Source organism: Trichosurus vulpecula, chromosome 6 (genome assembly GCF_011100635.1).
Source record: "Trichosurus vulpecula isolate mTriVul1 chromosome 6, mTriVul1.pri, whole genome shotgun sequence".
Taxonomy (NCBI): domain Eukaryota; kingdom Metazoa; phylum Chordata; class Mammalia; order Diprotodontia; family Phalangeridae; genus Trichosurus; species Trichosurus vulpecula.
The window spans coordinates 138319380-138336492 of NC_050578.1; the positions used below are offsets into that span (position 1 = coordinate 138319380).

The 17113-nt window shown below is 39.4% G+C and overlaps 1 protein-coding gene across 1 annotated transcript in view; it reads right to left on the bottom strand.

Moving 5' to 3' along the window:
* Positions 1–16627: 16627 nt before the first annotated feature.
* The window catches only part of ADAD1 (adenosine deaminase domain containing 1), a 53630-nt gene continuing 53144 nt past the window's right edge, over positions 16628–17113 (bottom strand). The window contains exon 12 of the mRNA XM_036764565.1: positions 16628–16961. Coding sequence (XP_036620460.1) covers positions 16848–16961 — 114 coding nt within the window. The 3' untranslated portion in view covers positions 16628–16847. The remainder of the gene's footprint in view (positions 16962–17113) is intronic.

Genomic DNA, 17113 nt, shown 5'->3' on the forward strand with positions numbered 1-17113 from the left:
GATTAGAATCGATGACACCAAAGATCCCTTATAATGCTGAGGATTTTAGTTAAAATAAATCTCTACCATCATCTCACCCCAAATCTAAGCTTAGTGTTGATTTAGTGTGAACCCTTTAGAAGATTCCCTTGTAAGTTTATTGACTACCTCAATCTCTCTACATTTTTAAGAGTCTTGTGCATCAATTAAGAGCTTATAAATAGACATGTGTTGGATAGTTCTATAAAATCATTTGCAAAACTGCCTGGGAAGCTCAGACAGTATATACATAGCATCTAGTAAATTTGGTCACTTACAAACTATAGTAAAGTGTGAGAAAAATGTGAGGAAGATAGTGTTCTAATTGTAACCGTATTTCCATCTTAAACGAAAAAATAAGTTTAATATACTTTTGTTTCAACCCTTGTTGTAAACCTAAAATATATTTTCCTCGGCGCCCCCCCCCGCCCCATTTAAGTATGGTGAAAGGTACTAATGGAATACTAGAGAGAGGTACAGCCTTGTTCAAGTCCTGTCCCTGACACATGCCATCTGTGTGGGCATGGGCAGTCATTTAACTTCTTAATGACCCTAGGCAACTCTTAAGACTCTAGATTACAGATTCGTTTCCAATCTGGATGCAGAGACGCAGTTTCTAAACCAGTCTCCCATCCCTTCCTCATGCCTATTCTTTTCCCTGTTGAGTCTCCTAGTTTTGCCCTTTTTACCCCTGCTTCTAGTCTTTATCCCTCTCCAGTCCTCCCTCACATAGCTGCAATGGTCCTCTGAAAACATAGGTCTAACCATACCACTCCCCTACTCAAAAAACATTAAGTAACTCCATATTGCCTAAAGGATAAAACAAATCAAGCCTTGGTCTGGCATTTGAGGCTTTCTATGGTCTAGGTCCCATTTATCTTTGGACCGTTATTTCATACCTTCTCTTACTCTCCACTCCAACCAAACTAAGCTCCTAGTTCCTTGAATTCACACAAATCTTTCCCTGTGCTTGGAACAAGCATGTTCCCCTTCTCATCTCAGTCACTCAGAATCCTTGTCTTCCTTCCAGGCTTGACTGAGGTCCTGCCCCCTCCAAGCATCCCTCCCCCCACAGCTGCCAGTCCTCTCCTCAATTTACCTTCTATTCCTATCTGATGAGTATATGATCCTAGCACAGGAAAAAGTTTGGATTCAGTTCAAGGGCTGTGCTTGAGAACCAAGGGGGGCACATTTTGGAATTGGAAATGAGCCATATAAGCATATCCCATATCAAGGGACCTGGAGCTGGTTGGGAGGAGAGAAATGGAATGAACTGGCTGTGCTTTAAAAAAAACCAACCATAAAAAGTCTAAAAATTAAAAAATAGAATAAAGTCTAAAGATAAAAATGATTATTCTAGGAGACACATTCCTGCTTTACAGAATAGATGTGTCATTATACATAAGCCACAACAGACCATTTTCCTGCCTATTACCTCTAGGCGATAAATTGCACTATCAAATATAAACTGCTCTGCTTGACGTTAAAGTCCTTCACAACCTAGCTGTAACCTAACTTTCCAGCCTTATTCTACATTACACTTTCATGTATGCTTGCTCTGATCAGCCAAAGTGACCTCCTTGCCGCTCCCCACACACTACCCTCCATCTGCCATCCCTGCTGCAGTCCTGGCCTCCCCTGTGTCTGAGATGCACTCCTTCCTCACCCCCACTTTTTGGTATCCCTAAATGTTTATCAAGTATCACCTTCTACATGAAACTTTTCCTGAACCTCATTCAGTTACTAGTGCCCAGCCCGCTCCCTGATTACTTGTCATTATTTTGTACATATTTATATATGAACATATTGTTTATTCTAATAAACTAGGGGGAATGTGAAAATAGCCTCTGACCTCCTTGAAGTATATGCTGAGAAGTGATATCTCTGGGTCAAAGGATACACGAGCAGGTTAAAGAAAAAAGCCTCCCATATCAAATATTCACAGCACATTTTTTGCAATAGCAAATTTTTTTTTAAAATGGGATGCCCATAGAATGAAGGATGGCTGAATAGATTCAAATACATAGATAGGCACAAATAAAATAGGATATTATAATATTACATACTAATGTTTTAGTGATACACTATGTCAAAATACTATATATTAAAATAGGATATTATTAAATATGGGAAATATAGAGAAACCCAGGAAAACTCATGAATTGATGCAGAGTGAAATGCATCTACAGGTTAAATAAGGCATTCACAAACCACCTTCCCTGATCCCAGCTAAACACATGTGTGAGCTCAATGGTCAGGCACTTTGGGCATGGTGAAGACTGCTGATTCTGGTAAAGCATTAAAGTACTCTCAACCTTCAAAGTGATGGGATTTCTTTACTGGCTCCTGAGCAGAAAGATATGATGACTCAATGAACCTTTAAAAGAGAAAATGGAACCGGCAGGAAGGTAAGGCCAAGATGGAAGAATAAAGACAGGGACTCACCTAAGCTCTCTCCCAAATCCCTCCAAATACCTTTAAAAAAAGACTCTAAACAACAAATTCTAGAGCAGCAGAACACACAAAAGAGAGTGAAACAAATTTCCAACCCAAGACAACTTGGAAGGTTGGCAGGAAAGGTCTGTCACACCTGGGTGAGAGTCCAGCATAGGCCATGCCAACACAGACCCAGAAAACCAGGAGCAGGCTTCGGAAGCAATGGCAGTGGTAGTGGCTGCTTCTGGAGGTCCCAGCCTACACACAGTAAGGGGTTAGAATAATTGGTCAAAAGGAGATTACAGGGGTCTCTTTGCTAATATTGAGGCAGGAATCGGTTGCTTTGCCCATACTCAGATCCAGGTCACAGTCCTGGGTGGCAGTCCCATGGTGAGGAGGAGCACTAGCATAGCAGAGTTTGTGGCCACAGTAGAGAAGGGATGCCCCTCACAGCTCCAGGGCAAAGAAAAAAAAAAAACAAAAAACATGCTTGTGGTTGCTCACAGAACAGAGCAAAGGCCAGGAGAGAGTAAACACTTCTCCTTCTGCTTTGGAGGAACTGAAAACTTACAGGTCCCTAGAAGTATCTCTGAAAACAGCTACACAAAACTCTTGAAACTTGGGACAGTGCACCCTCTACTCTGGAAGCAGAGCCTTACTTTAACAAAGAGTTAGAAGTCAAGTAACAGGCTGGGAAAATGAGCAACAACAGAAAAAAACTCTGACCACAGAAAGTTACTATAGTGACAAGGAACATCCAAACACACTCAGAAGAAGACAACGAAGTCAAAGCTCCTACATCCAAAGCCTCTAAGAAAAATATGAATTGGTAGGGGGGCAGAGCCAAGATGGCAGCTGGAAAACAGGAACTCAGTTAAGCTCTCCCCCAAATCCCTCCAAACACCTATAAAAATGGCTCTGAACAAATTCTAGAGCTACAGAACCCACAAAATAACAGAAGGGAAGCAGGTCTCCAGCCCTGGAGTGCCTGGATGGTTGCTGGGAAAGGTCTATCACACCGTACTGGAAGTGGAGCGCAGCCCAGCATGAACAACAGGCCAGGAATAGATTAGGGCAGAGCAGGCCTTAGGGCTATAAATCACTGAGCTGTAGCAGTTACCAGACTTCTCAACCCACAAATGCCAAAGACAACTTAGCAGGTCAGTGGGAAAACTGCTGGATCTGAGTGAGAGAAGTGCATGGTCTGGCCCCAGCCTCAGGGGTGGTGGAGGTGGTACAGTGGCAGCAGCAGAAAACTCCAGTGGCTGCTTCCAGCCCCACACCTACCCAGTGGGAGGAATCAAGTGGCAGATCAGAACAGGAGTGCAGCGAGCACTTTGCTGGCACAGAGGCAGGGTTCTGCTTGGATCCAGGTCGCAGTCCTGCCTTGTGGTTCTTGGGGGAAAAGAAGCATTGGTGTGGCAGAGAATGCCGTGCAGAAGTAGCTCTGAAAACGTCAGTGCAAGACCCCCGAAGCTTGAGACAAAGCACTCGCCATTCTGAAGGCAGTCATACTCTGACAAAAAAGCTCAAGGGTCAAGTAGCTGGCTGGGAACATGAACAAGCAACAAAAAAAGGACTCAGACTATAGAATCTTTTTGGTGACAAGATCAAAACATACAGCCAGAAGAAGTCAACAAAGTCAAAGAGCCCACATCAAAAGCCTCAAAGAAAAATATGAATTGGTTGCAGGCCATGGAAGAGCTCAAAAAGGATTTGAGACCCCCAAAAATACTGAAGAAAATAACACCTTAAAAAATACACTGGAGAGGATTCTGGGAAGATGGCGGGGTAGGTCAGAAAATTCCAAGCTCCGAAGATTTTCCCCCACAAAAGAGTTAAAATAGCACCTTAGGGTGAACAAAGTGGGGTGGAGACAAAGAATAGGGGCACAACCAGGATCTTCCAGAGACAGTCTGAGATCTGAAGAAAAACCCCAGGACTGGATTTGGTCCCAGCAAGGAGTAAACACCTCCGGGCTAGGTTCCGTTTTAACAAGTGGCAAGCCCTGGGGTTAGTTAGTTTGAGAGGCTTCCTCAGCCCCAGTCACTGGAACTTTTTACCCAAGGATAGTAAGGGGAGTCAAGCGTTTGAGCCCAGGAAGATTGCGGGAACCTCTCCTGATGAGAAATGCCAGACCCAGCTGTGCTGTGAAGAGCAGTGGGGGGCAAGAAGGAACCAACACATGCCCAATGAGTGCAGAAGCAGTGGGGTAGAAAGCCCCTGGCTGTGGGCACTTACAGGAGGTTGAAGGTTGGCTTTGTTTCCAGGCTAGAGGGAACTGAAGATCTGGGGCAAGAGGCACAATTTCCCATACCCCAGGGCAAGAAGAGATTATAAAAATCAAGTTATTACCACACAAAAAAATGCATAGGCAAAGGAGAAAGAATCCAACCATAGAAACCTATTATGGGAATAGAGATGACAGGGGTTTGTCTTCAGAGGAGGACACTGAAGTAAAGAAATCCCCAAAGAGCAACGTTAAATGGTAACTTGCCCAAGAAGAATTTATAGAAGATCTTAAAAAAGACTTTGAAAATCAAATGACAGGGGGCAACTAGGTGGCACAGTGAGTAGAGCATCGGCCCTGGAGTCAGGAGGACCTGAGTTCAAATCTAATCTCAGACACTTGACACATATACTAGCGATGTGACCTTGGGCAAGTCACTTAACACCAATTGCCCTGCCCAAAAAAAAAATATCAAATGACAGAGATAGAGGAAAAACTAAAAATAAATAAATAAAAATGATACAAGAAAAACAAGAAGGTTATGAAAGGAAAGTGAACCAATCAGAAAAGAAGATCCAGAATCTCAGGGAGGAAAATGACACCTTGAAAATTAGAATTGGGCAAAGTGAAGCCAGTGAAATTATAAGAGATCAAGAAATAATTAAACAAAACATGAATAATGAAAAAATAGAAGAGAAAGTAAAACATCTTATAAAAAACAACAGTTTTGGAAAATAGATTAGGAAGAGAAAATACAAAAATAATCATAGTTAACTGAAAGTTAGGATAACAAAGAATTGATACAATAATACAAGAAATAATAATACAAGAAATAATTAAAGAACATTGTCCTGAAGCATCAGAACAAGGCAGGGAAGTAGAAATAGAGAAAATCCATCGCACACCACTTACAAGAGATCCTGTGAGGAGAACTCATAGGAATATCATAGTCAAATCCTAAAACCCCCAGATCAAGGATGAAGTGTTAAAAGCATCAAGATCCAAACAATTTAAATATGATGGCGCCACAGTTAGAATTACACAAGACCTAGCAGCAGGGATATTAAAGGACCCCAGGTCTTGGAACACAATATATCAAAGAGCACTTGGGGCTCTGGCCAAAAATATCATACCCTTCAAATTTCAGTATTATCTTGAACGAAAAAATGGACATTTGACAAAGCCCCAGATTTTTAAGACTTTGTTTAAAAAAAAATCCTCAACTTAATAGAAGATTCGACATACAAGAACTAAGAGACACATAAGGTACATACCAAAGACTGACTATAAGGGATTTACAAGTACAGACTGCTTACCTTTTATATAATATAAAATGTAAAATGTATGTCTAACATTCTTATTAATAATTGTCAAGCTTATAAGAAAGAGGGGGATAAACTTGACTATGATATAAATTTAAAAAGTAAAACCATTTAGAAGAAGCTAAAAAGAGTAACTATTTTATACAAGAGAGGTGCAAGAAAAAAGGATACAAAAGATTTAGACGGGGAGGAAGGCTGGTATTTCTGGTAACCTACTTTCATCAGGAATGGGTTTAAGAGGGAACAACACATATATATTTAGAAGAGTATAAAAGTCTTCTAAATTTAGAAGAAATAAAATGGTAGGGGTTTAGTGAGGGGGGAGAGGACAAGGGAGGGATTTTTAGAGGGGAGAATGAGGGAATAGGTAAAGGGAGTTTAGATTAATGGGAATGGGGAGATAGTGGAGGGATCCTTAGAGGGGGGTAGGCAAGTAATAGGAAGGCAATGTAGTGGGTAGAAATAAAGTAGAGGAGGCAGGAAGGATAGGAAACCAAAGATATGTACAAACATAAAAAACCAAGATCAGGAGTAGAGTATGTTTGGGAAAGTATATGTCTACACACACACACAAGTTTATATGTATATATCTGTATGTGCATGTATATATCAAGAAATACCTAAATTATATTGTAGCCTTCTGGGGGGCATGAGGGGAGGGAAAAAAGAACAAAGTTAAAAAGTGCACAGGAGAGAACAAAAGAAAACACAAAGATGCAAAGAAAAGATGGACAATTCTCAACATAAGGCGTATTATTTATCATACAGGCTTTCTTGAAATGAAAATTTATTGTTACATATTTTGAATCCTCTCATATGTTCTGCTATGCATGTGACATCCTTTTTCTTTCTTTATATTTCAGTTTCAATATTTAAGTTTATGATATGTTTTTGTTTCTTTTCTCTATTTTGTATTTGTGTTCTGGTAAAATAAAATTTGATTTAAAAAAATAGACCAACCCAAATGGCAGAAGAGTTCCAAAAAGTCAATGAGGGGAAGAATGCCTTAAAAGGCAGAATTAGCCAAATGGAAAAGGAGGTCCAAAAGACCACTGAAGAAAATACTACTTTAAAAATTAGATTGGAGCAAGTGGAAGCTAGTGACTTTATGAGAAATCAAGATATTATAAAACAGAACCAAAAGAATGAAAAAATGGAAGACAATGTGAAATACCTCACTGGAAAAACCACTAACCTGGAAAATAGATCCAGGAGAGATAATTTAAAAATTACTGGACTACTTGAAAGCCATAAACAAAAAAGAGCCTAGACATCATCTTTCAAGAAATTATCAAGGAAAACAGCCTTGATATTCTAGAACCAGAGAGTAAAATAGAAATGGAATATTATAGCCAAATTCCAGAGTTCCCAGGTCAAGGAGAAAATATTGCAAGCAGCCAGAAAGAAACAATTCGAGTATTGTGGAAACATAATCAGAGTAATACAAGATCTAGCAGCTTCTACCTTAAGGATCGAAGGGCTTGGAATATGATATTCTGGAGGTCAAAGGAACTAGGATTAAAACCAAGAATCACCTACCCAGCAAAACTGAGTATAATACTCCAGGGCAAAATATGGACTTTCAATAAAACAGAGGACTTTCAAGATTTCTTGATGAAAAGACCAGAGCTGAATAGAAAATTTGACTTTCAAACACAAGAATCAAGAGAAGCATGAAGAGGTAAACAGGAAAGAGAAATCATAAGGAACTTAGTAATGTTGAACTGTTTTATTTACATTCCTACATGGAAAGATGATATTTGTAAATCATGAAACCTTTCTCAGTATTAGGGGAGTTGAAGAGCATATACATATATATAAACAAACGGCATAGGGTGAGTTGAATATGAAGGGATGACATCTAAAAATAAATAAATAAACAGACAGATAAATAAATAAATAAATACAATTAAAGGGGGAGAGAGAGAAAGGAGAGATAGAATGGGGTAAATTATCTTACATAAAAGTGGCAAGAAAAAGCAGTTCTGTTGGAAGGGAAGGGGGGCAGGTAAAAGGCATTGAGTGAACATATACACTCAATTGGGTATCTTACCCTACAGGAAAGTATGGGGGAAGGAGATAAGAGAGGGGGGATGATAGAAGGGAGGACAGATCGGGGAGGAGGTAATCACAAGCAAATACTTTTGAAAAGGGACAGGGTCAAGGGAGAAAATTGGATAAAAGGGGACAGAATAGGTTGGAGGGAAATAAAATTAGTCTTTTACAACATAACTGTTATGGAAGTGTTTTGCATAGTAATACATGTGTGGCCTATGTTGAATTGCTTGCCTGCTCAAGGAGGATGGGTAGGGAGGGAAGGGAGAGAATTTGGAACTCAAAGTTCTAATAACAAATGCTCAAAAAAAGTTGTTTTTACATGCAACTGGGAAATCAGATACAGAAGCAATAGGGTATAGAAATCTATCTTGCCCTACAAGAAAATAAGGGGAAATGGGATGGGGGGGGGAGTGGGGTGACAGAATGGAGGGCAGACTGGGGAATGAGGCAATCAGAATATATGCCATCTTGGGGTGGAGGGGAAGGTAGAAATGGGGAGAAAATTTGTAACTCAAAATCTTGTGGAAATCAATGTTGAAAACTAAAAAATATTAAATAATAAAACAATTAAAAAAAGAAAAAAGTTTAAAAATAAAATTTAAAAAATATGAATTTGTGTAAGGCCATGGTAGAGTTCAAAAAGGATTTTAAAAATCAAGTAAGAGAGGTAGAGGAGAAATTGGGAAGAGAAATGAGGGTTATGCAGGAAAATCATGAAAAAAAGAGTCCACAGCTTGGTAAAGCCGACACACAAAAATACTAAAGAAAATAACACTTAAAAAATAGACTAGGCCAAATGGTAAAAGAGGTCCAAAAAGCCAATGAGGAGAAGAAAATCTTAAAAAGCAGAACTGACCAAATGGAAAAGGAGGTCCAAAAGCTCATTGAAGAAAATAATTCCTTAAAAATTAGAACGAAGCAAATGGAAGCTAATGACCTTATAAGAAATCATAAAAGAATGAAAAAATAGAAGACAATATGAAATATCTCATTGGAAAAACAAATGACCTGGAAAATAGATCCAGGAGAGACAATTTTTAAATTATTGGACTACCTGAAAGCCATGATCAGAAAAAGAGCCTAGAATCACCTTTCAAGAAGTCATGAAGGAAAACTGCCCTGATATTATAGAATCAGAGAGTAAAAAAGAAATTGAAATAATCCACCAATCACCTCCTGAAAGGGATCCCAAAATGAAAACTCCAAGGAATATTATAGCCAAATTCCAGAGTTCCCAGGTCAAGGAGAAAATATTGCAAGCAGCCAAAAAGAAACAATTCAAGTATTATGGAGCCACAGTCAGGATAACACAAGATTTAACAGCTTCTACATTAAAGAATCAGAGGGCTTGGAATTTGACATTATGGAGGGCAAAGGAGCTGGCATTAAAACCAAGAATCACCTACCCAGCAAAACTTAATGCAATCCTTTGGGGGGGGGTGCCTTCAATGACATAGAGGAATTTAATGCATTCTTGGGAAAAAACCAGAGCTACATAGAAAATTTGGCTTTGAAATAAAAAGAATCAAGAGAAGCATGAAAATGTAAAGAGGAAAGAGAAATCATAAGGGACTTAATAAGATTAAACTGTTTACATTCCTACATGGGAAGATGATATTTGTAACTCATAAGACCTTTCTCATTATTAGGGTGGTTAGAAGGAATATATATAGACAGAGGGCACAGGTGTGAGTTGAATACGAAGGGATGATATCTAAAAACTAAAATTATGAGGTCAGAGAGGAATGTACTGGGAGAAAGAAAGGGAGATGTAGAATGGAATAAATTATCTCACATAAAAGAGGCAAGAAGTGGAGGGGAAGAGGGGGGAGGAGAGGGCAAACTTACTTTCATCAGAATTGGCTCAAAGAGTGAATAACATACACACTCAATTGGGTATAGAAATCTATCTTACCCTACAGGAAAGTAGAAGGGGAAGGGGATGAGAGAAGGGGGAGGGTCATATAAGGCAGGGCAGATTGGGGTAGGGAGTCATCAGAAGTAAAACACTTCAGGAGGGACAGAGTGAAAAGAGAGAGAGAGAATAAACAGGGCCGGGGGTGGGGCAATGGGATGGAGAGAAATACAGTTGACAATAATAACTGTGCAAAAAATTTTGAAGCAAATTTCTCTGAGAAAGGCCTCATTTCTCAAACATATAGAGAACTGAGTCAAATTTACTAAAACGGAAGCCATCCCCCAACTGATAAGCAGTTAAAAGATATGATCAGTTTTCAGATGTAGTAATCAAAGCTATCTTTAGTCATATGAAAAAATATTCTAACTCATTATTGATTGGAGAAATGCCAATTAAAACAATTCTGAGGTGCTGTCTCATACCTATTAGATTGGCTAATAGGACAGAAAAGGTAAATGACAAATGTTGGAGGGGATGTGGGAAAAATGAAACATTAATGCCCAGTGAGTGGGAGTTGTGAACTGATTCAACCATTCTGCTGAGCAATTTGAAACTTTGACCAAAGAGCTATAAAAGCCCGCATACCCTTTGGCCTAGCAGTACTACTACTAGGTCTGTACCCCAAAAGACATAAAAAAAAAGGAAATGAACCTATATATACAAAATATTTATAGTCGCTCTTTTCTGGGACCAAAGAAATAGAAATTGAGGAGATGCCCATCAATTGGGGAATGGCTGGAGACATTGTGGTATGTGATTATGATGGAATAGTATTGTACCATAGGAAATGATGAGCAGGATACTCTCAGAAAAACTTGGGAAGACTCGCTTGGGCTGATGCAAAGTGAAATGTACTGTGTACAAAGTAACGGCAATAGTGTAAGATGATCAGCTGTGAACGACTTAACTATTCTCAGAAATACAACAATTCAAGACAACGTCAAAGGACTTACGATGAAAAATGCTGTCCATCCCCAGAGAAAGAACTATTGGTGTTTGAATACAGATTGAAGCATACTTTTTTTTTACTTTATGTTTCTTGAGGTGGGTTTTTTTTTTTGGTCTACGTTTTCTTTTACAACATAACCATCGTGGACATGTTTTGCATGACTACACATGAATAACCTACATCAAATTGCTTGCCCTCTCAGCGAGGTGGGGTGAGGAGGGACGAAGGAGAGAATTTGGAACTCAGTTTTAAAAGCGAATGTTAAGAGTTGTTTTTACATGTAACTGGGGGAAAATAAAATACTAAAAAAAAAAAAAAGAAAAAAGAGGAAGTGATACCAATTCCTAACTCCTCTTAATTCCCTGGAATTTCTTTGTGGCAAGAAGCTCTCTCCAAAGGAGAGGAAAAAATGGCAACCCAGTAAACCCATGCCCTGCCTAGGTGTGGTGGATTCTGGTTTGGGAGCTGCCTCCTCTGTTTTTCTTTCCTTACCTTGACTGAATGAGTATTATTCCTGAGGGCATGTCCAAGCTTAGAGGCCATCTTGTGTGCTCACAAGGTTTGACAGTCCTAGGTCCCCTGGTCAGAGCTAATTGGTGACAAAGGGAAGTCTCTTCTGCAACTATTTCAGCATCTTGGAGCAAACGACCAGAAGATATCTAGCAGGAAGCGGATAATACAGAGATGAGGTGATAGGTAAAATGCCCACTCAGCAGCCCCACAAACTGCTTTAACTTCTGACGAGGCTTTGGTCTTAACTTCTCTGCAAATTATTGCTGTCCCTTTTTCCTTGTTATTTTTTTAAGACAGTCAAAGCATGCTTGTCTTTCGTGTTCACCATATTGTACACTGGGTACCTTTCTACTCCATCCTTTTGGGAGGATTTAGAATAAGTGATAGCAGAAACCTTAAGCAATTTTCCTCCTGGGCACTGTGATGGCAACACTGTGAAGTCACACCCAGGACTGAATTTGGTCTAACCAATGTGCATGGGTCCAGAGAAGAAAGGAAGTTCAAAGTGGAAGGGGCGTAGGCATAGTGTCTCCAAGCCCTTGGACTTAGCAATGGTTATTATATAGAGAAGTAAGCAGAGGAAATTAATACATACAACAAATACCATTATGTAAATGAGAACACTAAAATAAAGCTTTATGCTTATGCTTCTGATAGGTCTTGGCCCCAAAGAAGATAGGAGGAAATGCACCTCCTTTCATTCACTTGATAGATATGGACTGAGGGCACAGGACGTGGTGCATAATGTCTCTCATCGTGGTGTTAGTTTGGGGTTTTTTCATTACAAGGGAAGGCTGGGGGTGTGTAAAACCAAAAATGAGTGATGTAAAAATCAAGAACATTCATTTATAGATATATTTGTGCTTGGATATGTAGCGGGGGGGTGGGAGGAAAAAGGAAAGGAGGGGAGAAACATAGTCAAGGCAACCATTTAAAATTCAGTAGCAAAGAAAGGAACATATTCACTTGAAAAGATAATTCAAAACTTACAAGAGAGGTCTTCAGGAAATGTACATGCAATCACTTAGGTAGTCTGATAAGTACTGAAGTAATAAATTTAACACCTGTATCTCAGGATTAGGTATATATTTGGGTTTCAAGTGGGTGAGATTTAGGACACAAACAAGGTTGTGCACTTTTTGAATCTGACAACAGTGCCACTATAAATCATTACCTAAAACATAGCAAATAACCCTAAATAAAACCTTTCAGATTTAATTTAATTTAGATGACATGAATTTAGAACTGGAAGAGCCCCTTCAGAGGCCTCCAAGTCCAAACTCCTCATGTGATAGATGAGGAAAGTGAGGCAGCCAGAGGCTAACTGACTTTCCCAGGGTCACACAGGTGGGAGTGTCAGAGGCAGAATTTGAAATCAGGTCTTCCTGACTCCAAGCCGATTCTACTCACTGCACTGCTGAGCTGCCTTCAAAAGCACGCCACGGAGATGCTAGGTAATGGATCCATTTCCATACCTGCTTACTGTGAAAGCTATATGAAATAACATTTTTCCAAAACCACCAAATAATCAGTCGATTATGACTATAAATCAAAAATGGTTTTCATGTTTTAGAATGGTAGATTCACTTCAAAAGTATGCATGCTGGTAGCCTTACACTGCCACATTACTGTGGCTATGAGCCACCTGGGTTGTGACTTGACAGAATAGCTATAAACCTTGGCATTTTCCCCCAAATAATGCTTCTGTTGCGGGTGATCTACAGACTTTATTTTTTTCAATAAACACCTGAAATTTTACATTTTTAAACTAAAAAAACTTCATTCTTAAAATCCAAGTTGATTTCTATCATTTGTTTTGTCGATGCCTTTGGGAGTAGGGAGGTCGATTATGCCGAGTTAGGAGACAAGGATGATACAACTATAATCTCAAAGGATAGAAGACACTGTGCACAGTCTCATGCACAGTCTCATCTTCCAACTGAAATCTTAGGTCAGGGTTAAAAACATTAAGAAATGTTCAAATCCTACTTTAAGAGAGACTTCAAACTGTACCCATGAACACCTCCAATCACGTAAGACTGAAAAAAATGTGGCTATGGATAGTCAATTTTAAAAATCATTATTAAAATATTACAGAAAGGCTCATGAATGCTACTTAAGAGTTTTCAATGCATTCATCCACACAAATTCACATTTAACATGCCTCTATAATACAGCAATTTAACTGTATTTCAGCCAAAATTTAAGACTAGGAAAAATGCTAGCAAATAAGAGTGATATAATAAAATTAGAATTCTCTTTATGTTTAGACAAGTTGAAATTATTGCTCTGGGGAAAGTATTCCTTAGAATATCTAAGTTTTAAATGGTGGCACCAACCTTGGGAACAGGAAACATTTTCTGCCTTTTTATAGTCTCTGTCCATGGAAAGAGAAATCCAGCCTTGAAAAACAAGCTAGGTAAACCTCAAAAGATGATTTGGTTGTAGCATAATTAATGAAAATACATTTTTTCAGGCAAGAATGTATCTAAGTGATCAGGCTATCCCTATGGTGTCTGCTACAACCATTGAGCTGAGCAGAGTAAGATTAAAGTTGATACTTCACAGGATGCCATTTGGATCAAAAGGTCTAAAGAGGAAATTCACATATTTCCTGTTTACCCAACAATAGGCTGTCATATCTTAAATCAAACCATAATTACTTTTATCTAGATTCATCTATTTCAGTTCGTTCTCAAAGAATCAAACTTGTTATTGAAAGTCTAGCAATATTTTCCCTTCCTATACAGTGAAAATTGGAGCTGACTAATGTGTGTATTTTCAGCACTTCTGAACATTTTTGGATTCATTTGTAGGCATATAGAAGCAAACGTACACATGCACACACACTACATTAAAGAGACATGGAAAAAATGTCTAAGAGTTCTACAACTCCATTTACTTTAAAAAAAAATTGACCATATCCAAAACAAAATACTCTTATTTCTTGCAGCACTTATTACTTGCTATACTTGTTACAAAAAAACCTCAGTTTCATTTGAGTAAACCCACATCTAAGCCACACAGTTGCAGTTTCCCGGCTGAATCTGCTTTGCCTGACCACTGTTCTAATTCTCACACCTTGTTTCAGGGGGCCAGGGAAGGCATGATGTCAGGAGAACATCATGATGTCAAATAGAGGGAGGACTTGTGAATCCTTCACAAATACACAGTTCAAGAGAATCCAGGACAGAATGGAAGGGTCAAGTGATGCAACATCGCCCCCCTTCCCACTCCATAGTCTAGGATCCACAGCAAAAAACCATAAACAGTAAGAAAGGAGGCATAGTCCATGAGCAATGCTCTCACTCGGCCTTTCAAAGGATAAACCAAGTAAATGAAGAAGAGAGGATGAGAATTTCTCTGATGCAAGGGAAATGTACCATAACAGGAAGTTGGGAGTTGAAGAGAAGAGAGAGATACAAGCAATTAGGGATTTTGTTTCAGGGAGGAAGAAGACATCAGGCCAGAGGAATAAAGGACAAGGATCATTTGATAGAAACCTGGCAAGGACCAGAAAACTATAATAATAATCCCAAAGCATTATCATCCACTGGAAAGAGGCCAGGGATTTGGAAGAATGAGGTACCTATCATTTCAAAAGAATATCTTTTTGTCTACTCTACTATGTTTACCTAAACTTCATCAACCAAAAAAACCCTTTACCACATGCATTTTTACCAAGGAGTCTAAGTGTGAGATGATAGAGGGGAACAGTGAAGCAGACCCTCAATAAAGCAAGTTCGTAAGAAGAGAACAGACTGAGGATGACAGACAGACGGACGCTGTGGCGCTAAGGAGTAGGCTGATAAAAGTCAAGTATGGTGTAAGAGTGACAATCTTCACAAGGTCTAAACACGCCGACTTCAGGGTAGGGGAACTTCCAAAATTGGCTTATCTCATATGCGCACATACACTAAGTTAGATCAACCAAATTTAAAGGCTTTGCTGCTCTAAAATCGGGATCTGTAGCTTGTGTGTGGGGAGGGCACCAAGAGGGAAAGCTTTGCAGGGAGGGTATGCCTTGGGCTGCCCTAGAAGTCATCAGGAAGAGCTGGCTTCAAGTTTGGCCTCTGACACACACTGGCTGGGGGAACCCAGGGCAAACCCCTTAACCTCTAGCTGCCCCAGGAAGCACCCAGCCTGGAAATTACAGCAAAGATCTCCATCAATCAGCCATCTGAAGCCCTTTATACTAATGAAATGACAGGTATATTACAGTACATGGTATATGTGATCTCAACAGCTTTGAGCTCAATTACTCAAGGCACATGATTCCTAGACACGTGCGGGTGTATATGCCAAGTCTATGCATTGGGAGTTTCTACAGGCATCTCAACCTGCCTGAAAGAGAACCTAAACCCACCTCCCTGCTAAATTTCCTTATTTCTGTCAAGGACATGACCATAATACAGGAACTCCTGAGCTGGACATTTAGAGATGTGCAGACAGTGAAGAATTCCTCCCAAAGACTCCATTTAACAAAGGCTTCCAGGCCAGCTGTCCCCCCTCCTCCCCACCCTGAATCTAGCTTCCTTTTGGGTCTTCTCCTCCCCTTGAGGGTGTCAGCTCCTTAAGGGCAGGAACTATCTTTCCTTTTGGTCTTGGTAATGCTAGTGCTTGGCATGGTGCCTGGCACACAGAAGGCACTTGTTTATGGACTGTGGACCCCAACTTGTTTATGGACACAAGTGGGCCCCAACCTACCTGTCCGAGCACACAACCATCACTCCTTCACACTTCTTTCTGTAACTCACTTGGAGCCCCTTCCTTGCTTACCTGACCTCAGAACCCCCATATACCTTCAAACCTCAGGTCAGAGGATGTCTTCTGCATGAGCCCTTTCCAGACTGCCCCAACTACTATGCCTTCCCACTCCAAATTTCCTTCCATTTATCATATGATTTTTGTAACTGTACCCTCAGGGCCTGGCACATACCACAAATCAGTCAGTTGCACAAGTTATATACGTTTTTTAATCCCTATTTTGTGCTTTTTTCTTCAAATAAAAGTTTATTGGAAAACTAGTATATTGCAGCAATGCACAACTATGGTCATCAGAAGAAAATGTAAATGGTTAGAAGTTTAAAAACTTGTCAAGAATGAGAATTCTCTCTTAGGCTACAAGAGGGTAATAATTTAAAAATGATTGCAAAAAATAAATGCAGAAAGTCTACAAATATTGAGTAAAGTAATTGCTTTACTAAAAAAAAATAACTAATGGTTTAATAAAATTGACATGAATTTTTACAAATTTTCAGCATTTGCTGGACATTGCTGTTATAAGACACTGATTTGAAAGCTAAACACTATTGATATCTTTTCTTTCTTTCTTTTTTTTAAAACATTTTTACTCGTCAAAACACACCAAAAACTACAAGCATTTGTACACAACACAAATGGTCACATGCTGAACTGTTCAATGCAGGAAGACTTCATAATCCAGGCCCCATAGCCATGCTGCTGCAAGTACGACTTTAACAAGGTTTTAGCTTCTTGGTAGGGTCCAGACATGCACTAAGAAAAAAAAAATGCATCACATTAGAGGGTGATCAAACCAAAAAGCAGGAGAAGCTGGTGACTGGAAACTTCAGGGATATTCTGAGAACATTAAGGTTTTTAAATAAACAAGGTAAGCCTACCTACTTCTTTAACTTAAAGGGAATATG